We start from the raw sequence: 21,591 nt of genomic DNA on the forward strand, positions 1-21,591 counted from the left end.
ACCATTTTCCCATAACCACCCGTGCCAATGTTTTGGTCCCATAAGGCACTGCAAGCCCAATCCAAAATTCCACTTGGCTACGTGCACTGTGGGATAGCTACCCAGAGTGCAGCGCTCCATGCAAGCCCTGCTAGTGAGGATGCACCGCTTGACACAATGAGCATAGTGTGGACATGCAAGATCGACTTGCTTAAAAATTGGAGGCTCGATGTCGACACATGAAGTTGACTTAACTTTGTAGCATAGACATGGCCTAAGTAGCAGCATCCAGTAGCCTCTCAAAATGTAGATTGGAAGAGCCCTTTAGAAAGGTGCAAGTCCCAGCATGTACTTGCCAAAGGCAAATTTTGGTCCGCCTTGAATGCCCTGTAAAGGTAGGTAAGGAATGCCAACCATGCACTTTATAAATCTACTCTTCCTACCTAAGACGTCTGCCTTTTCAGCCCATAAAGCGACTCCAGTTCTGGAATCAGAAGTTTTGAGAGACCAAAGAAGAACCCCAGTGCTCAGACAGGCATTGCTGGGAGTAGGGACAGCGGTAGAAGGAAGCACACTGGTGCAAATGGCTGGTCGCATGCAGAATGTAGGCTTATGGGTAAAGAGAAAATCTTCTATAATTCTAGTGTGTGGAGAATCCATCCTACTTCTTGCTCATTGAACTGGACCTGTGCCCAGCTTTGAACCTCAAACCTTGTGAGACTAGGCAGATTTTGCCACAGGCACCGAGCATTTGGTTTCAGGATGTGGTGGATTCTCCTTCAAGGGAAGATTTTAAGTCAAGCCTGGACATTGTTCTAAATGGGCATTTTCTGTAGCTCAAACAGAAGCTACGGGCTTGATGCACAAATTGTTGGGGAGGGTCTCTGTGCTGTGCACTTAGGTTCCCTTCTGGCCTTAAAATCTATTCTCATTACACAGCCATAAACTACCATCACAGTTGCACTGTTATTTTAACAACTCCCAAGATGTTCTAGACATACAGGTAACGCATAAGCCAAGTGGCATCATACCAGTTCAATATTCAGATTCCAGTTGTGAAGCAGCATTTCTTAGAAGCCACAAGGCAGGCGTGACTTTGACTTTGTTCATGTTGCTTGAAATCAAGATGCTCCCAGGACTCTCACCACATCTATTATCTCCCCAAATGCCATGATGCAATATGGTACTTGGAATAAGAGTCTGAAAGTGAGTTCATAAAAATCACTTGCAAGAGATTGACTCAACTCCACTTAATTAAAACTGCAGGAGCAAGCTGTAGAAGGAAAAATTTTAGTGGAAGAAGAGGTCCAGGACTCCACCCCTGCCCGATCTAAGGAGAGTAACAAATTACGATTACATAGAGCAAGTTCTTGTTGCCGATCACAGCTGGTTGTGGAGGCCGATGATTATACAGATGTCTCATATAACCGTGCAGCACTGATGGCAAAACACAGAGGTAGGATTTAGGCAATTTTATGATGCTCTGGGTCTGCATTCGGGAAGCTCACATGACTGCTGCAGTCACCAGCATCATGCAATAGGCATCTAGAGTGTCCCCAGGCCGTTGGCTAGCCAGATGGAAAACATATGTTTCTTACTCTGGCTTTTGCTGTGAGTAATACTCCTAACTTATTTACAGCTGCCTCAATCATCTGCTGCTTCTGTGTCAGGTACGGGATTAAAACCACCTGATTTTGAGCCCAGCAACACCGCACTTCCTTGTGTAAGATGTCTAAAGAGAAATGGAAACACATGTAACTGGGTAGATTTCTTTGAGCCCACAGTGGTTCCTTTTTATCCCATGATCTCAACCAGATTCCTCTAGCTTCCCTTATAATAATCATCATATCGACTTGCGTGGCATTATTCAGCCAGGGCACTTAAAAACGTGACTAGTAGTTTGTACCGTGATCCCGTGCAAGCTGAGCTACAGCAACTGAGGTCAATATTTAGGTGGGAGACCTTGAAGCAGCAAGTGATTCAATACACGTCATTCTTCCCCAGAGGTAGTAGTGAGCTGCTGGCTCACTGCATTGCTAGAGGACACTGCACCGTCGAAGATGCCTCTTGGCTCAGATGCAAAACCTATTAAAAGATGGCATGGAGTTTCCCAGCTCTGTCCCAGTAGTAATAATACTAGTATTCATAATTAAATGGAGCCTAGCTCTTACTGATATTTAAAAACACTTTACAAAGGACGTCAGTCTCCTCCCTGTTTTACAAATGGGGGCACAGAGCAGGGAAGTGACTTGTCCAATGTCACATGGTGAGCTAGTGGCAAAGTCGGGTGACCAGATGTCCTGATTTTATAGGGACTGTCCTGATTTTGGGGTCTTTTTCTTATATAGGTTCCTATTACCCCCCCGATTTTTCACACTTGCTGTCTGGTCACCCTATGGCAAAGCCAGAATTAGAACCCAGACCTCCTATGTCCCAGTCCTGTGGCCGGTCCACTAGACCACACTGCCTTCCAACAGAGGGTTTACCCTTACCCCTAGTCAAATGCAGATAATCATATTCTGCTTATTTACACTGCAGCTGTCCTTCACTTCTTGGCTTAAATGGTTGTAGAGCATTGCTGCTTTGTGTTATGAGCATCATGCTCATGGCAGCATCAGACTGTTCCTGCAATCTACTCATTCAATAAACAAACAAACTGCATTTTTAAAAGATTCAGTCAAACACTCTTAAAGAAGCAAATCACAGGCGCAGAAACTCTCTCGTACGCAGGCATCGGAGCTCGGTAGCCAAGCTCCATAACCAGAGGACGCCCTCTGCATTAAGGGAGGCCAGGGTTGTAGTCAGCCCTCCAGCTGTCAGGATGGGCACTGGAAGAAGCTAAACTTGGGTGCACCCGAGTAGCCTGTTGAGCCTTGTCTAGGATCTGAGTTCAAGCGGACAAGGAGGCAGGTGCAGGAATGGATGCCTGACTTTACTGAGGGTGTTAGATTCTCTTTCCCACCCTTGATTCCACTTTGTAATGACATTTGCCGCTGTTTGGTGACACTGATTGCCTGCGTATGGTAAAGGGCAAGTGGCTCTCGTGTGAGAGTGCGTGAGCTGCCGTAGCAAAGGAGTGGGGATACAGCAGTTGTGGTGCTGCACCCCGGCTCACAGGAGTGAGGTTTCCACCCCAAACTTTGAATTGGTGCAGCAAGGTGCCACAGCAAAGATCCCAGGACATTCAGCTTAAGGGACAGAGAAACTACCACATGTAGAGATAGCACAGTAGCTACTGGAATTATTAATTAATTATCCGAGTGGCTGGATCTCATAGGAAGGGCAAAAGAGGGACACCTTAACAAAAACGTGTAATATACTCTACTTTTAAGACTGATTGTAAGAGGGGGGATGACGACTACTTGCATCCCATGGCTTGTATCACTTCAGGATCTGCTCCATGTTTATTATTCCATGTACTCACTTTTTTAAAGCTATTTTATATGCAATATATGCCTGTAGAGTTAATAAAACCAGAAGAGAATGAGCTGGATTATTGTGTGGCTCATGCATCTTCAAAACAATTATATCTTTATAATAGAATTAGAATCTTTATTAAATGGTGATGTTAGGTGAGCCACAGAGGAAACAGAGTGACTTACAGATCCCAGCCTGATCTGCAGGTCTGACAGATGTGTGTGTCACTCACACACTTCTTTCTTGACAATCACCCTCCCACATGACTTTTTCTCTTTTTAGTTGCAAACTGAACCAGTTTGATCAGAAAATCACTGAGACAGAATACACATTGTTCCCAATACAGCATTTGTAGAGACATCAGAGACTATAACCACACACTAAAACTGAAAGCTTCATCCATGAAAACTGCGTCCTTGAAACCTTAGATGCGTTGGCCACACTTGTCTATTGCTGCAATAATTACTCAAACCTTTACACACAAAAAAAATCATCACACTTCTCTTGTATTTTGAAGATCCTGCTTTGTGTTGACCTTGCTGCATGACAGTCACTTCTCCCTGAACCAGATTTTGTTCTGCAAGACTTGAGCCATAAGTAGTATTTATAAAGCACCACTCATTCCCAGCAATTTGCAAACTCTAGTCAGTACAAACATCACCTCCGAAATGCAGCCCTCCTGGGGTAGAAGTAGAATGCAGTAGACAATTAGTGTAATGCACACGTCACAACAGTGGGGAAGATACAAGAACCCAACGGACACAAGCAGAAACCTCTGGTATTAATATGCTATAGGCTTGGGTTAAGGTCTCCTTACTATGTGCATGTATATTTATTAAACCTGCTTTCTTAACCTAAACTATCTAACCATGCCTATAAATCCTTTATTACTGTCATTTCAGTTACAATACAGTAACTGAATGTATTTAAAAGGGACACTATCAACTATTTTTGAAAAATCATCCCTTTGTGTCTGAACATTTCCAACCTACTAGTAATACAGGTAGCACTTATGAGTCTTTACAAGCGAAAGAGATTAGAGAAAAACGTGTCCCCCTTTTTCCTCCAGTGTCTTTATGTCATACATTTGACAGCACTTTGGTTTTTGTAAAGTGGTTTTTTTTTTTTTTTTTTACAGTGAGGAGGAGAGAGAAAAATATTTTTAGAGAATATGAAATGGATTGTAACAGCACAAAAACTGGCAGGGAGACAGAGACAGATCCAATGTCCAAGACCAGATCATTCATTTTTTTTTTAAATCGATCAGATTTCAAAGTGACAGCATCCATTGAAGTTGGTTTCTGAGGATGATGTCTCACAGAACTTTAAAAAAAAAAAGAAATAAAAAGATTGCTACTTATATTGTCCCTAAAGGTAGAATCAGAAATACTCAGCAGAAATTTTGCCACAAAATAAAATAATAATAATAATTCAGGGCTCCAACCCTATTTGTGAATTTTGGTCAAACTCAACTACTAGTTTCAACCAAAAATATTTTTTTTTAAATGCCAGAATGTTTTATTTTGACCTTTCGTTTCAAAGCCACATTTTGTTTTCAAATTTGGCAAAGTGGGGAAAAGACACCTGAAAACAGCTGAATGAAACAATTACAAAATCATTGACTTGACCCAAAATGTCTTGACCAATTCAGAACAAAACTTTGAGGGTTTTTTTTTTAAATTTGATTTTTTTAATTGGTTTCACTTTGCCTTAAGCCTGGATTTTTCTCATTTGATGCCCCCAAATTGGAAAAAGATAATTCCCTCAGCTCTGTGTACAAGCTCAGTATCCTTACTCCTATGTAGTAATCCCAGTGGAGACAGCAAACCAGGCTCTAATTTCAGTTACATCAGTGCAAATTCACTGGCTTCAAGGGAGTTATTCCAGCTTTACACTAGAGTAACCTATAGGGGTTTACTTGCACAAGCAAGGGTTACACTTCACCACTGAAGATTGCAAGATCATACCTGAAAAAATCTCACTCTGGCTAACAAAGCATGGTGGCAGTTAAGGGTAGGTTTTTCTAAAGGCAGCATACTGCTTGAGAAAACTCTGGATATACAGTTGTTTGCAAAAAGGGAAAAAACTATTAAAAACCCACACCTGTGAGACTGTTTCTGAAAAGCATGTGATGCCACTCCTGTAGGGAAGTGATCAGCTTGTAATAATTTAGATGTTCCTGTTGCTATGGGTACACTTTTTAGAAAAGTGACACATTCCATTATAATTTAAATTTCCAGTAACAAAAAAGCTAGCACATTAAAAATAATAAAAAAGCCAGAGACATAACTGCTTTATTTGTTACTGTCAGTTTTACTCATGCTGTGACAGTGATAAAATTGCCTGGGCTGAAGAGATTTAATACGTTCACACATTTTATTACATTAATGAGACCTAAAGCTCGTACAAATGGGCACGTAATCAGGAGGCCAAAGCCCTAACTCTCAGATGTCAGATTAAAATTCATGCCACTAAAAGGGGCAAGGGGAGGAGGGGGTGTATTTAAACCTAGTCCCCAATAGGCAGCAAGTGTGGGGCTGTCATGGCAGGATTCAGATGGGGACAGGGAGTGTAGACGAGCAAACTCACCCCTCCGGCACCTCCTGCTGATAACTCAGGGAATTAGCTCAGTTTCAGCTCTGGAGCGCCCTCTGCAGGCCGATGATCTGCCTGTCATCTGGCCCCCCGTGTCCCTCCCAGGACCCGGTGCCCTTTTACCTGCGGTGCTGCCCCCTGCCAGTAACCCCTTGCTCTCAGGGTCTCCCCTCCTCGGGGTACCCCCACCCACTATCCCCACCTCACCTCAGCATACAGCTACTGCCAGTCATCGTCTAGCCCCCGCGCCCTGGGGCAGACTGCAGTATCAGCCTACTCAGCACTGGCAAGGGTGGGGTTTGGACTTGCTGCCTTGGCCTACCCCTGGGCTGCCCTCTGCACCCCCTCAGTACCTTTAAGCCCCAATGCTAGGCCGCAGCCTGGGGCTATCCAGGCTGGAGCTCCCCAGCTCCTCTGCCTTTCCCCAGCCCTGCTCCACTCAGGTGCCCTGTCTCTAGTTCCCTGCAGCCAGGCCCATCTCCCTCTACAAACAGAGAGAGACTGTCTGGGCTCCTGGCTCACTGCCTCTTGTAGGGGCCAGCTGGGCCTAATTGGGACCTGGCCACAGCTGAGCTTTCTCCCAATCAGCCCAGGCTTCTTGCCCCCAGCCCCCAGCCCCAGCCCTCTCCTGGGCTGTTTTAAGCCCTTCAAGGCAGGAGCAGGGGACCACCCTGCTACAGGGAGGTACAAAAGTGTAGCTGGAATTGCTTTTTGGAAAGCAGCGTAATCACTAGTGGGAAGTGAGGTTGTTGCCAGAAGTGGATTTACCACGGATGTGACCATGGTGAGCCAAGTCGGACACTCCATCTGCAGCTAGCACTGTAAAACCAGCTGCCACTGCGTTGCGGTGTTCTCTCTTTAGGAAAACCCATCACTTCCTGAAGAGGAGTAGGGGGCAAAAGCCAAGATGGGGAGGTGTGAACTGGCCTCTCCAGTGTTCTTCACTGCCTCAACTTTCATCAGAAGCATGAGGCTCTAGCTGTTATCTTTGCAAAGAAACTCTTGCCAAGGTGACCCCAGTGTAACCAACGCAGAGATACCTGCCAGAACATGCAGAATGCCTGGAACAATATCTGAGAGGCGTGAAGTGATCCATCCATTTCTAGGGGTGTGGTCAGATGCCCACGCTAACTTTAAAACACTGCACGCAACCACCCTACGTGACAGCCTGAAAGAAAGGAGAGGACGTATATTATGAAAAGCTGTACAACCTGCTCTGAACAATGAACCATAGATTAGGCCTTTTACTACCACAGAGCAGGGGGCTCAGTTGTCAAGGGTTTTGGGGGGGAAAACACGGCCCTCTACATTCTAATTTGAAGGACACAAGAGACCATTTCTTGGACAGCACCTGCCAGTTCCTCAGTCACTGTTTAGAAGAAACATTACATTTATATACATTTTTAAACCCTATAACATAGTAACAAGCTGGCTGAAACGGCTGGTCAGTCCTGTACCTGGCCTGAGTGATACGTAGCACCTCACCTGCCTCTATCTCAATTAACAGATCTTCCCGGGAGGCGAAGAGACATTTGCTGAAGACACTCAAACTGGTCAAAGCAGCACTAGCTAACAGTAACTATTGCTTTGCCTTCCTTGATCTGGTCCCCCTGTGAGGAAAGAGGGATGGAGGGGGGTCAAAGCTGCAAAGAGATGCTGCGTTCAGGCTTTTGGGTGGGTGCCCTGTTAGAAGAGTTTGGCCAGGAAACTTGCTTCTGCACCTGAATGCAAGGTTTCTGCCAAGCCTAGCTAAGCTACAGCTGGCGATACTCCGTACACAGGCTCCCCAGCTAGCTTGAGCCAAAGCCCACTGCAGTCAATAGGAATCTTTCCAATGAGCTTATGGAATTTGACTCAGATCCTTGATCATCATTTTTCTTCCACAAGGAGTGGATACCGGCCAGATAAGTGATAAATGACAAGTGTTAGCAAGCATGTGTTACACCAGTACTTCCTCAGGTTAACGTTTCTGAGCCTGGATCTTTGCTGATCTCTTTCCTCCTTCGGTGGAGGAGGGACACAACCCCAAAGATTCTGATGCAGTCACACCAAGTTTATTATAATTAGCCTAAACGTACTTTTACCCGGGGGACGGGGACGGGGACGGGACGGACAGACAAACAAGTCTTCTTCCTGAAAATACAGCAGTCACCAATTTGATATGAAATATGCACATTGGGTCTTACAGACACTAGCTTATGCCACATGAATCTCCAAGAGCTTTGCCAACAGGCACTCAAATACTGTGGCGATGAGTAAGGCATAAGAACCATAACAGGACGCAAGTCTCTGCTTCCATCTTCCAGCCGAGGCTGTAAATGGTGCTCTGTTTAATACACTGCAGAAGAGCTCCATGTGTCCTCCCCCTCTCACTCCCGTATCTACAATTTTGGCTTCACTGCAGTTCTCAGTAAGCTGGACCTTTCTGTCCTACACGTTCACAGTAGCAGCTTGACCAGCTTATGATTCTTAGAGTGTGTAGAATGACTTTGGCCCAAACCTTAATAACACTCCCATAAATGTTTGTGTGGTTGGCATGAGCGGGGATAGAAGAAGAGGAGAAAAGAACAAAAAAAAGTTAAAGAAAGAGCAAGACAGCAAGCATGGGATTTTCAGAAGTACTCAGCATCAGCCTAATTCTTCTCTTGCTGAATGCAAGGGGAAGGGTTTAGGCTTTTTTAAAAAAATCCCACCGCAGCTACCAGTTTGTACAAAGAGACTTCAGACATTCTACCTCGCTCCTGCTCCAGGGATGTTTCCTTTAAGTGCCTATGCTGTCCCTTAAAAAGGCCTAAGGTTATAAAGGGCCAAAAAGGTCAAGTTTTCAAATGTGGCCTCTAATCTTGGGTACCCAACTGGAGACACCTAGAGCTTGACTTTCAGGAATGCTGACTGTTGGAGGCTCATTGGGAGTGCTATGTTCACAGGCTACACAAATAGAAGTTTAAAAAATACCCTAAACTAATCCTGCTGGAAGGTCGCAAGCTGATCTTACTTTATTTCCTAGAAATCAGAATGACAACATGCTAGAACTTCAAAACAGGGAGAGACAAAACAGGCTGCTCCCTAATGCACAACTCACCCCATCTTATTCTCTGCTGACTCTCCACAGACTGCTGCTAGGCCCAGATCGCATGCTTCCCTACACATCCCCCTAGCCTTCAAGCTGGATCAAGGGGAAAAAAAACAACAACCCTGAAGTTTAAAATGATAGCATACAATTTTAAATACACCATACTGAAATCAGGCATGAGGTCTAAAGTTGGGCTCCCCAAAAGTCAAATAGCTACTTCTGAAAGTGTTGCCCTGAGGGTGCAGTTGACAAGACACAGGGTAGATAACCCAGCTGGATTCCATTTCTTCTTTCCCAAGCCTCTCTCCGTGAAGCAGACAGCTATTCTTGCCCAGAATGCTCCACCTGGTCAGTTAGGAAAGTCCTTTTCCTAGGCTGTCACCCTAGCTCCCCTTCTGCTCAGAGAAAGGAGCAAGTAGATCTTGTTAGTTGCCTACACATTCTTACCGGTGAACCTGCTATCATAATTACTTGTGCCATAAAGATTAGTATCTGGTCAACAACGTATTACCCAGAGCCATGAACAGAGCGCTCCTTCCCACCAATTTTGGTAGTCAACATAGAACTCGAATCTGAATTAGCAAAGAAGCCTCGGTTTATAAAACTGGTTTCAAGTCTCCAAACTTTTAGGAGACTGGGGAAGGCAGGGTACATGCAGTGGGGAGAAGAGTCAGTGGGACAAAGCCAGAGACCCTTCCTCGGTTTACTCCATGGAAACTCACCTTGACTGCAGAGAGAGTCTGTGAAAGAACAGAGGGCCCACTTCTCCACCCACACTAATGTAACACCACTGTCTGTGGAGCTGCTCTCAATGTATACTGGTGATAGAGAGGAGAATTAGGGCCAGAGAGTACAAGCAAGTATTCCAGCTTTAGCTCACTATTCCCTCCCCCCACCCCCACCCCCACCCCCAATGCTGGTACTTTAAGTCCCTTTTCTTTAGTGTAACACAATGGTCTCCCCTAAAGAAGAACCAGAGTCCTGTCGAAAATGTTCTCAGAGGTGCCGACTCCTTTCTACCTGTGCATTTGTTCCCTGGGGCAGGCATGTCCATTCCCACTACTGTTGCCAGGTACCTTCTAGGTCCCTCTTTGGGCTGCATTCACAAAGTTGTCTCTCACAAGGCTTCCTCTTCCTACAGCTTTTAATAGTTGGATGACCTCTCTTCCTTTTACAAGCCTAATATTTCCTCCAATCCAGCAGGAGGCCTCAGTCTGATATGCCCAGTCACACCTTCCTCTGCCACGTGGTTTCCAGTGAACCAGACTGACTTGTCAAGTTGGCATTTCTCCTTCCACTATCTGCCCTGTATCTGTCTATTGCAAGACTGACAGCTCTTGGGAGCAGGGATGCTTGAGTATTTGAAAGACATCTAGCACGTAGGAGATGCTACTGTGACTAGAGTTTGATGGAAATGCAGCTCAGTTACATTGGCAAAAATGAAACACGAATTGGAGCCAGAAAGAACAGAGGCAGGCGGAGGAGAGCCAGTTGAAATTTTTCCCCTCAATAGAAAAACAAAAAAAAAAACCTCCACATGCAGCCCCTTGGGAATTTCATCAAAAATAAAGCTTTGGTTGTCAAAAGTACTCAAGGTGGGGTTTTTTTTTAAAGTTTTTGGTTGCTACAAAGACATCTTCCCCCACCCCAAATTTGGACTGAAAAAAATCTTATGGCAAAAAATTTCGTAGGGGAAAAACATACGTAAATTGCCGATCATTTCTAAGATGGAGACACACACAGGGACATGCTCAGTTGATTTTATTGTGAGTGGAGGGCACATACAGTTCTGTATGGACTTAACACACAGGGGATTTTTCCTCCTGCAGCTGAATCCAGGATGGGAAGAAGCCTTTCACTATCTCTCTAGAACATGTGCAGCTCCACAGTCACCTGCCAAGGGAAGCTTTGGAAAAGCAGACTGCTAATGTTGGTTTTTTTCCTAGTGTCTCTTCCTGCAATACCTTCTCATGCTGTTAAGTGCTGGAGTTTGGATGGCATTCAAAAGAAGACACGCTCTTGGAAAAAATGTCACGTCAGCAGTTGCTTACTGACCCCTGGTTAGTTTCTCGTGGGACTCCCCCTTTCTCTGATCCAGGTAGGAATCTTTCAGCAAGCATAGCCTTTGCAAAGCATTTTGTTCCAGTTCAGTTCCCACCGGCTCCAAGAAGCGAGGGCCTATCGGTGGGGTCTGGCAGCTTACTATTGTTGCAGACCTTAGTCACGCAAAGCTGGAATGTAACAGCAGAAAAGATCAGTGCTCAACCCAAGTCCCCCACCTCCTACACTACCCCACACCCTGTCACAAAGCACACACATTGCTTTACGAGTTAGGTCATCTCCTCCCTCAGCTTGTTTCGCAGAGTAAAAAAAAAAAAAAGAGCACACACCCCTCCTCCCCCCAAAACACCTTGAATGGCAGCTATGTTCCAGGCGCTCCGGGGCTAGCTATAAAGAAAATACACTTCTCAGGAGCTGAGATTAAACGTTGCTCTTTTCATTTGTAGTTTTTAAAAACATATGGTCTGGATCAGATCACCATAGCCCGCAGCTCTCTCACCCATATCGTGAATTTACAAATTCACTCTAGCTTTCAGCACTCCAGAAAGCAGAGCGGGGGAAAAAAAATAAAATAAAACTTAAGACCTCAGCATCTGCGATGCTAAAAGTTCTGGCCATGAACAAGACAATTTTATGCCAGTCTGTAACACCTACCATCAAAGGATCACAAAACACTTGACTGACATCAATGAATTGTCTCTCACAGCTTCTTTGTGAAGTTGGCATTGCTCCCATTATACAGATGGAGGTTGTGGCAGATCTGGGAAGAGAACCCAGACATCATGGTTCTGTGGCTGAGGCACTAAACCATGCTTCCTCTTAGACAGAAGGTATAGCCTTACTCAGTGCTTAGTGATCTGAAACAAGTGGGGGGTTTTGGGGGGGAGGGGGACAGTCCTATCATATTCTGAGAGCAGCAGCTTTGGCAAGAAAGCACTTGAGAGCATCCTGGGTTGAATAAAGTTGTTTTCGGGTCCGATCTGTGACCCCTTTGGACACCCTCCCACACACTTTAAGCACTAACCTTATCCCCAGCTGTAGACAGAGTTACAGGCTGTTTGGGGACATGGATATAAAATATTCTGAAAGAAAAGGGCAAAAAATTAAGTCAGCCAGTTTTGCAGACACATAAAAGCCTGACCATTACTCAAAGGGATTCATTTAACATTGGGGGGGGGGTTGGACATAGCGACGCACAATAGATTTAGAAGATTGTAAGTACAGAGTATTTTGTCCGAGTCAGACAAGGTTACGCCAGCCGCTAAAGGGGCTGACGATCTACAGTCCAGCTCGGGCTGCCTGCAGGTTTCTTTACCTACTCAGAAGTTCTGCAGCAAGAGATTGAAGATCCATTTATACTTAGCTTCCTTGTTCATACCTGCCAACATCTGCAGGATGCCTCAAGTCATTAAGCCTTCTGTGCCGTTAGTTCCAGCCCACAGCGACAAACCCAGCACCAGAGGCACAGCTGTACCAGGCACTTAAAGCCCAACCATCACTTCAGCAGGGAGGAGGAGGAGAAGGAATTTTTCTCATCTTCATTGCAGACAAGCTCCCTCACCTCTAAACACTTAACAGACTGCACCAAGCATTAGACAGTGCACGGGGCAGCAGCTTGGGATAGTGCATAGCCGTTTGCTACTAAAATTGGCGTGAACCTGCTTGCAAGAGCTCCCTGCATATCTGAGCTAAGTTTGCTTTGTGCTGAAGATTCGCTGCCCGACATGCACGCAAGACTGAGGCCGTAAAGTCAGACTCAGGCTCCGTCTATTCTGTGCTGCTGGGAGGTGTCCCACGTAGCTGCTCTTTGCCGGCAGGCGAGAACTCTCCTGCTGGCAAAACAAAACCACCCCCAGCGAGTCGTCCACACCGGCACTTTTCGTCAGTAAAACTTTGGTTGGTCAGGGTGTGGGTCCCCCCTCCCCCACTCCTGACCAACAAAAGTGAAGTGTAGAAAGAGCATCAGCAATTTTATTTGGGGGTGGGGTGCGGAGTGAAAAAGGGTGTCTGGGGTTACTGCCCCTTTATGATTCCAACCTGTTTCTCTGTAACTAGCCCCAGGCTTTGCCCGGGCCCTGACAGGCTCCTTTCACTCCTGAAAGGAAAATAAGGAGTCAAATCTTATCTGAGAGCAGCTGGAGCAGAGAGAAGACAGGCGGGTCTGGAGTTCTCCTCCCTTTGCTGTCAGGCTGGCACTGGCAAGCACCTGGCTCCACTCCTCCTCTTCCTTCAGGGACTCCCTCAGCCTGTTTGCCTCCCCTGCTGGTTTAAATACCTGCCCTGCAGAGTCCAGGAGGAAACTCTTGTTCCAATCAGCAGACAAAGCCTCCTTGCAGAGAATTAACCCCTTCCTTTCCTGCTCTGGTGGGGGAGATGTACACCCCCCCCACACACACACACATACACCTATCACCCCAGCCTGGGCTGGAGACTTGGCCAGACACGTGGTGCTGGCCTTTCCTCTGTGCTTCCACCTCTTAGGATGCATTAAAAGAAGCTAGCACGAGTAATCTATGTGGAAGAGCAATGACAGTGCCTTAAGAATGTTATTCGGGGCTAGTGAAAGAGGAGGTGAATAGGACAGAAGGGGGGTGGAGGGAGACCCATACTCTAGGAAATGGACATTAGAATCCGCTGGAGGAGAGGAACTGCTCCAGCTCTTCTGTCGACTAGTGTCTTAGAATTCAGTGGCTATAGTACAAGCCACCTAGCTTAGAGAGATGTGCTCAGCCAGCCATTACAGAATAGCCACCAAATCAGCAGCTCAGACTGCCCACCTGGCGAGCACAGGCAGCCGTTCTCATAGTAATAGCGACACATGAGCGTATCGCACCAGATCTGCAGTAGGACAACTAGCTAAACGGTGCAACACACTCACCTAGGGAGAGAGGGGGAAAAAAAAAAGTACAACTGCTCCCCACAATGCATTCGGCTTCCTAAATGGTTCTAAAAACGGGAGCAAAGGAGACAGTTTTACACAGCTGAAGGAAAACGGATTCGTAACATTTCTACACACACACTCAAAAGGGCACATCAGAATTGACAGATCAATTTGTTCCTTGGCACCTTTATCAGTTATGCATGAAAGACCAGACAGGATACTTAGTATTCATAATTTGAGACATATCCTTAGACTGGAACAGCCAACTTAAATAGTTGGGGGAGCGGAGGGGGGGAGAGAACTCATGGAATTTTTGTTAGTTTGACACTGATGAAAGGAATCTTTGTAAACTCCGATCCACTCAGCATTCAGTACCAGACTGGCTCAGTGTTACATTTCGAGAACATTCCATTGCTCATGGTTTACTAAATCTATTTGTCAACATCCTAAAATGAATTTCTATATTTGCCCTTCAAGAGGCGATTTTTAGCTAAGTGATTAAATGTTAGCCCAGGAGACTGCCTCCAAAGCTTGCAGAAAAATGAGGTAGAATAAACAAAACTTCAGGGCTAAGAAAAGCATCTTTTCGATTCAGATTTGAAGAGGCAACGGTAAATATTAGCTATCGCCTCTCATGGAAGGGTCTAAGAAATTCTTGCAAATTAAGAGGTTTCAGAGTAGCAGCCGTGATAGTCTGTATCTGCAAAAAGAACAGGAGTACTTGTGGCACCTTGGAGACTAACAAATTGATTTGAGTATAAGCTTTCGTGGGCTACAGCCCACTTCATTGGATGCATGCAGTGGAAAATACAGTAGGAAGATATATACACATACACAGAGAACATGAAACAATGGGTGTTACCATACACACTCTAATGAGAGTGATCAGTTAAGGAGAGCTATTTCCAGCAGGAGAGAAAAAAAAAAGTTTCTGTAGTGATAATGAAAATGGTCCATTTGCAGCAGTTGACAAGAAGTTGTGAAGGGGGGGGGGGAGAATAAATATGGGAAAATAGTTTTACTTTGTGTATTTAATTGTACACAGGCATTTACTTTTATTTTTCCCTGGTGGGTGGCTCCACCCCCACCCTGAGACCCTGCCCCACTCTGCCTCTTTCCCTGCAGCCTTGCCCCACCTCTTCCCACCCCCCTCTCTGCCTCCCCAGTCACCCACCGCTCTCCGCCCTCCCCCAAGCACCTCCCACTCCATGGCCTGCCAAAAGCCCAGCACAGCGTGGGAAAGAACTGATGATTCTGACCTGGGGGCTGACTCAAAGCACATCACTTAAGCATGTGCTTGTCAGAGAGTTAGCCAGCTGATTACAAGAAGACTCCAGCAATCACTCCTCCACAGGTAGGCCGCTATGAAGAGACTGATCAAGACACGCATTCTACAAGTGTTACATACGCTGGTAGTTTCTGGTCATTTACTGTCCATTAGATGTGGGAGGGAGAAGGCAAGCGTTGCATGTGAGAAGCAGTGAAAAGCTAATTTTTCTTGCCACCATGTTTGCACATTAAAGCAGTCCATCACTGGTACTCAAAAAGGAAGAACTTTATTAGTACAGATATTTTTTACAGCAAAGAAGACTATGTACATATATGCAGAATACTATATCTAAGTATATACTCCAAGGATCTCTAGAAAAAGAGAAATTAATGTATAGCTGAATCCTCATGGTTCATGCAACAAAAAATTCTTTAAGGAGAAGAAAAAAAAAATCACAACTCTCCAAGGAATCAGAGAGCAGGGTGCTTGCCTACAGCAAGCTTTGCTTAATCTGGGGGCTGTTTATACAATTGACATACAGTAGATATACAAAACTTCAGTGTGCAACTCCTCTATTTGCAAGAGATTAGTGCCACCGGTGAGACCAAACAAGATGCAAGATTGCTTTTGCAGGCGAAAGGGGCACCAAGATTTTATAGCAGACATGATGAGTCAGCTTCACAGCTCCCTCCTATCATATCACAGTACCCTTTATAAAATGCATCGTCTGTAAGTTAAGAGTCATTCAGCTGTTTCCTAATACAATTATTTCTCTCCCGAGAGATTTATTTATTTATTTTTACTTTGTACGTTAGGAGACTTATAAAAAGCCAAATTCATTCCCCACATAGTGTTTCAGAACCGAGTTACAATCTATAAAACAGATTAGTATATTTCTCACAAGGCCACAAACACTGTGTCCGTGCACTCATTAAGTTTAATCTTTTAATTAGCATAATCCTTATATCACCATTATTTATTTTCAAATCTTGAAGTACAGGAGATTAAGGAGTGGCATTTTTCTTTCAGCTTCTCAGGAGGTGTAGGTCTTGGAAGGATAATCATCAAACTAGAATACAGGGGATTTTTTTTTTTCTTGGAAGAACATCCAGGTAAATATTGGTTTCACTTAATCCAATTCTGCCTCAGTCTACTAAGTAGCTCCACTATAGAGAGATTGGTATGGAGACCGGATAGAGGTGAACACAGTAAGAAGCAGCCAGGGTTTAAGCATCAACCTATTATGCAACTGGTTCAATTCAACCTGCAATTTGCAATGTACAATCAAAAGCCAAGTGTTACCAGAGAACCTTTATATGACCACCAGTGCGACTGAAGTCTTCAGATTTAGAGCCACAGTGACAAAAATATTACAAAGCGTGAGAAGTTGGTTGTGAGATACAGCCCTGCAATACTGCGGTGGCTTTTGGATCAGTAGCTTCTGGGTGAGAAGAGAGGCTACAGACGAACACTCAGCTTGTTTTGACATTTTGGGCCATACTTTCAGTTCCGGCTTTTAAAGTGAAAAGCTCCGACTCTTTTGGGTAACTCCAACCCGAAAGCTAGCCAAGTGTCAGACAACCCATTACTGATGGCTGACAGCTATGGGGCTTTATCGCAGACATTCACAAGGAAAATAAAACCTGTTACCTCTGATTTTAATACTGCTATCAGCTGTTGTTCTTTCCCTCCCCGTTGATCAAGAAGGTGAAATGCAAGAAGACAACTGCAGAACTAGAGTTGTTTGAAAAGCAAAGGATGAGTAACAGTTGGGCTTACAATTGCAATTATATGTTCAGGAGTTTAGAAAAATTATGTACATGCTAAAGAGTCTTTGGTGCTGGATAGTCATTTTCGGAAGACAGCAAGCTCTGCCGAATACTCTTTCATCAGCATATTGCCATCTAAGTCTGTACACGTTACATTGCTGGATCCTATACAAAATTAACTTCCATAATATATGTAAACTGTAACGGTTACTGAATAAATATATTCAAGAGCATCTCATTGTTTAGATAAAAAGCAAGGTTAAAAAAAATGGATTAAATGTCTAAAGCTTTGGTCTAAGCAGTTGTTGGGGTGATAACAGCATCTGTAAGAATGGTGAGACCTACCCTTCAAGAAATCCCTCCAGATCTTCACCCAGAAGGGTTCGCATTCAGTCCTTTTACTTTTAGTGGTTACTCTATTGCAAACTGTTCGGTGGAGGAGGAGCTCTTCAGAACCCAAACAGGTCATCTTTCTCCGCCGCATTCGAATCGATTTTGTCCCAGTCTACAGGCGAGAGGGTTTCCGCACTCTGGATATCTTGAGCTGTCAGGCCAGTGTCCAGGACGTGAGGGTTAGTTCTGGACTGAGCAAGTCTGAGAAGAAAGATCAGCCGATCACCTTTATCCACAAGGAAGGTGTTTATAGCCACTATACTTTCCACATCTATGCTGCTATATGCAGAGCTTCATACTTCAACATCCTTCCTACAGCTTGTAAAGAAATGCTCCTAAATAGGGAAAGAGCTGATCTTTGCAGCTCTCTGAAGCTTGATGCCTGCTTCTCTGCTGGCTGATCAGAGTTTCACCTTAAAGACAGTCTACATTTGCGATGAGGGCTCCCTTTACATTATAGGCCTGGCAAAATGCTGTCTTCTTCCTCCTAAGCTAGCACTGACTGGTGCCTTGTTAGCAGGGACCTTATCTCAATTAAAAGAATGCACTGACCAAAGCAGCCTCACCAAAAGAAATGTCTAAACTTTCACCATTCCAGGAATACCTGAGCAAGCAGCCAGTACGTAATTTACTGCCATCCACAATCATTCCAACAGCTCACAGCAGCACTCTTGGTTCTCAGAAGGCTGCTCTAAAATTTTACTCTTCAGAAAAAAAAAATAGTATTTTGAGGCTGTGTTCAGATCTGAAGTGGTAATGGTGGTCTGCCTGTAGGGTCATTTTGAACAGGATCTTTCATCCCAGATGTTCATGAAAGTTAAAGCCCCACCTTTTTGTAGTTATCTTACTAAATTTCATACGTACAAGCCTAATAGTTCAGTGCCAACTCTCCCTTGCACAAAAGATATTTAGAGTTTATATAGAAGATCTTAGACTACCAACTCAAATTTGACCCCAAATATTTTATACATATTTAAAAAACAAACAAAAACACAACAAAAGCCAAACCAAAACCACAATGATGCTTTTAAAAGAAAGACCAACGGAAAGAAGTTCTCACGATTGGCTAAATGCCATTGGGAACAGATTAATAAATGTGCTCCTGCCGCATTTGCAGCCTAACCATTGTGACAGGTGTAGTGAAACTGACAATTCCATGTCCATACTGGGGGGACTGGAGATCGTGATTAGTAAAATTTGATTATTAAAGTTCAGTTTTAAGTAGTCCAACATGTTCTTTAGTAACACAGGTGAGGAAACGGGGTTGGAGTAGGATTTAAGTTGACAGCGTCCCTTTAATGATTTAGGAATGATTTGCAACGTCTCCTTCCACCTTAAGCCTCGTATACTCACTTTTTTTGCACTATAAGCTGAACTAACCTTAACTACTGTAAGTATGGTTCAAATAGGTAGATATCAGGGATCTGCTCTGTAACCAAGTTGCGTTTGTTACAGCAATACAAGGATTCAAACACAGATAACCCCTTGGTTAGGTGATGAACTAGATCTGAGTTAGAGAGTCTTACCCCTTGGTTACATGTTTGCAGTTCCTCTGGGGAATGGCAGTGTAAATACTATTTTAGTGTTACACTAACATGGGGGAGGAGCAGGAAAGAGGCAAGTCAAAAGTGCAAGAAGATCAGACCAAGATCTCTCCTGCTAGCATGGGGACTAGACGCTGCCAGCTGAGCGAATAGCACAGGGGTCAGCAACCTTTCCGAAGTGCTGTGCCGAGTCTTCATTTATTCACTCTGATTTAAGGTTCCGCGTGCCAGTCATACATTTTAATGTTTTTAGATGGTCTCTTTCTATAAGTCTATAATACATAACTAAACTATTGTTGTATGTAAATAAGGTTTTTAAAATGTTTAAGAAGCTTCATTTAAAATGAAATAAAAATGCAGAGCCTCCCCACCCCCACTGGTGGCCAGGACCCGGGAAGTGTGAGTGCCACGGAAAATCAGCTCATGTGCTGCCTTTGGCACACGTGCCATAGGTTGCCTACCCCTGGACTAGCATATCCCTTCCAGTAAGAGGAGACACTATCCCCATGCTATGTTTGGGGAATTAGATTCCCCCATCACACACACCTATCTCCATCCTTAAAAGGTTAGTCAAATATTTTGACTATTGGCCAGCCTCCAAGTCTATCTTTCAATTAAGAGCTGAAGCACTGGTTGGGTTGCTCCCCGGGTCAGATCACAGGAGCGGATTAGATTAGAAGCATCATTAAAACTAGTCGTAGTCAGGTCTCTTGGGTTGGTCCCTAGTGCCATAAACTTGTAAAGAGTTATTAGAATTACCTTGAAAATGCCTCCTCGAGCCCATCATCCATTTCCTTTATTGAGAGAGAGAGAAAAAAAGAAGAGAGGTAGTTGCTAAGCTAGTGTGCAAGTGTATTTAAAGAGCTGGCTCAACTTTCCTTTGGCATAGGTACAGCATCATCAAGTGCCTAGAGCAGGGGTGGGCGAGCTACAGCCCGCGGGACCATCCTGTCTGGCCCCCAAGCCCCTGGCCCGGGAGGCTCGCCCCGGCCCCTCCTCCACTGTTCCCCCTCCCCCTCAGCTCGCTTGCTCCACCGCCGGCGCAATGCTCTGGGCGGCGGGGATGTGAACTCCTGGGGCAGGGCAGCTGCAGAGCCCGGCCTGACTCGGTGTCTGAGCTGCGTGGTGGTGGCGTGGCCTGGCTCCAGCTGGGCAGCACGGCTGTAGCACCGCCAGCCACCAGTGCTCCAGGCAGCACGGGCAGGGGGGGTTGGATAGAGGGCAGAGGAGTTTGGGTGGTTGTCAGGGGGTGGGGGGGTGGATGGTGGTTGGGGGGAAATAGGGGGTTGAATGGGGTAGGGGTCCCCGGGGGCAGTCAGGAAGGAGGGGGTTGAATGGGGCGGCAGGGGTTCTGGGGACAGTCAGGGGACAGGGAGTGGGGTGTATGTGTATGGGGCAGGGGTCCCAGAGGGGCCATCGGGAACGGGGGTTGGATGGGGCAGGAGTCCACGGGGGGGGGGGGGCAGATAGGAGGTGGGGGCCAGGCCATGACCCCCTCCCCTAACCAGCCCTCCACACAATTTACGAAACCCGATGCGGCCCTCAGGCCAAAAAGTTTGCCCGCCCCTGGCCTACAGCAACACTGGGTATCAGGGGCTGAGATACTGCAGGTGTTTTGCAAAGAGCAAGGACCTAACAGCTTGAGGGATGCTGTTCCACCCCCGCCCCATCCATTTCCAGCGTCTCTCCTCCCCCTCCCACCAGCAGCAATCCCCTCCCTGCACCAGTGAGGCCTGATCCAAAGCCCAGTGGAATCGCCCTCCCTGTTCCCAAGCCTTCCAAAATTAAGCATCCACACAACCCCCATCCCCCGCCCAACCAAGTTAACTTCAGGTTGCAGAAAGCTGTACAGTGCCAGGCACTGCTATCGCCTCATCCCTTTCCAAGGCCTCCTGATGATTTTCTGCAGTGGATTTTGTTGGGAAAGGGGATGCCTTTTTATCTGTGTACTGCCGCTTTAAATTTCTCACCACTGCTGCTAGGTAAAAATTCACTGCTGCGGGGAGGGACAGCCCAAGGCTATGCCCAGCTTAAGCCCTCAAAACAAGCCTAATCCTTGCACTGTCCCCTCTGCGCAGGGGTGAGTTTCACCCTGAGAGCAGCCACTTTGTTCCAAGTTCAGATGCTGAGATTCCGGCATGTGCTTCTCACAAGAGCCTACTTTTGTTCCCTCAACACAACACAAAAATGTTGTTCTGGCTGGAAGCATCGGTTCGCTCTTTGCATGCAGACGCTTTCCCCAGTGCTGGGAACGAAAAGCAGATCACTCCTTAGATTTTAGGAGTGGCCAAGCTGGCTGATTGCATTCACCATTTCAAGCTCACAAGGTGCAAAGTGCAGCAGATACAGCAGACCCAGCTCAGCGGGACGCTTTCCGCAAAGGACCTACTAAGCACATATTTCATCTGGAACTTTGTGACGAGAAAATTGTATGTAAAGAGCTACGGGGCAGTGTTTCTTGAAGAACTGCTGGTGTGCTTCCTTTTCAAACCTCTCCTCTTTGGAGAATGTCCATGAACAGTATTTGACTATTACTGAATGGGGGCTGGGGTGGTGGGGGGGGTTGTTTTAATTGAAAGATTAGGTTTGAAATGGCCTTTTAATGGACA

At 45.5% G+C, this 21,591-nt stretch overlaps 1 protein-coding gene across 4 annotated transcripts in view; it reads right to left on the reverse strand.

Annotated features, from left to right (window-relative positions):
* Window positions 1-6,713: 6,713 nt before the first annotated feature.
* Window positions 6,714-21,591, reverse strand: part of LDLRAP1 (low density lipoprotein receptor adaptor protein 1) — a 48,400-nt gene continuing 33,522 nt past the window's right edge. For 2 of the 4 annotated variants that reach the window (XM_039511614.1, XM_039511613.1), the window contains exons 8-9: window positions 19,742-19,776; window positions 15,541-17,639 (exon numbers count right to left, since the gene is read on the reverse strand). In XM_039511614.1, the coding sequence (XP_039367548.1) occupies window positions 17,495-17,639; window positions 19,742-19,776 (180 nt within the window). In that variant the 3' untranslated portion in view covers window positions 15,541-17,494. Of the gene's footprint in view, window positions 7,160-15,540; window positions 17,640-19,741; window positions 19,777-21,591 lie in introns of those variants that run through there. The other 2 variants (XM_039511612.1, XM_039511611.1) reach the window with 2 other exon arrangements.

The sequence above is a fragment of the Mauremys reevesii genome, linkage group 23, assembly GCF_016161935.1.
Source record: "Mauremys reevesii isolate NIE-2019 linkage group 23, ASM1616193v1, whole genome shotgun sequence".
Classification (NCBI taxonomy): Eukaryota; Metazoa; Chordata; order Testudines; family Geoemydidae; genus Mauremys; species Mauremys reevesii.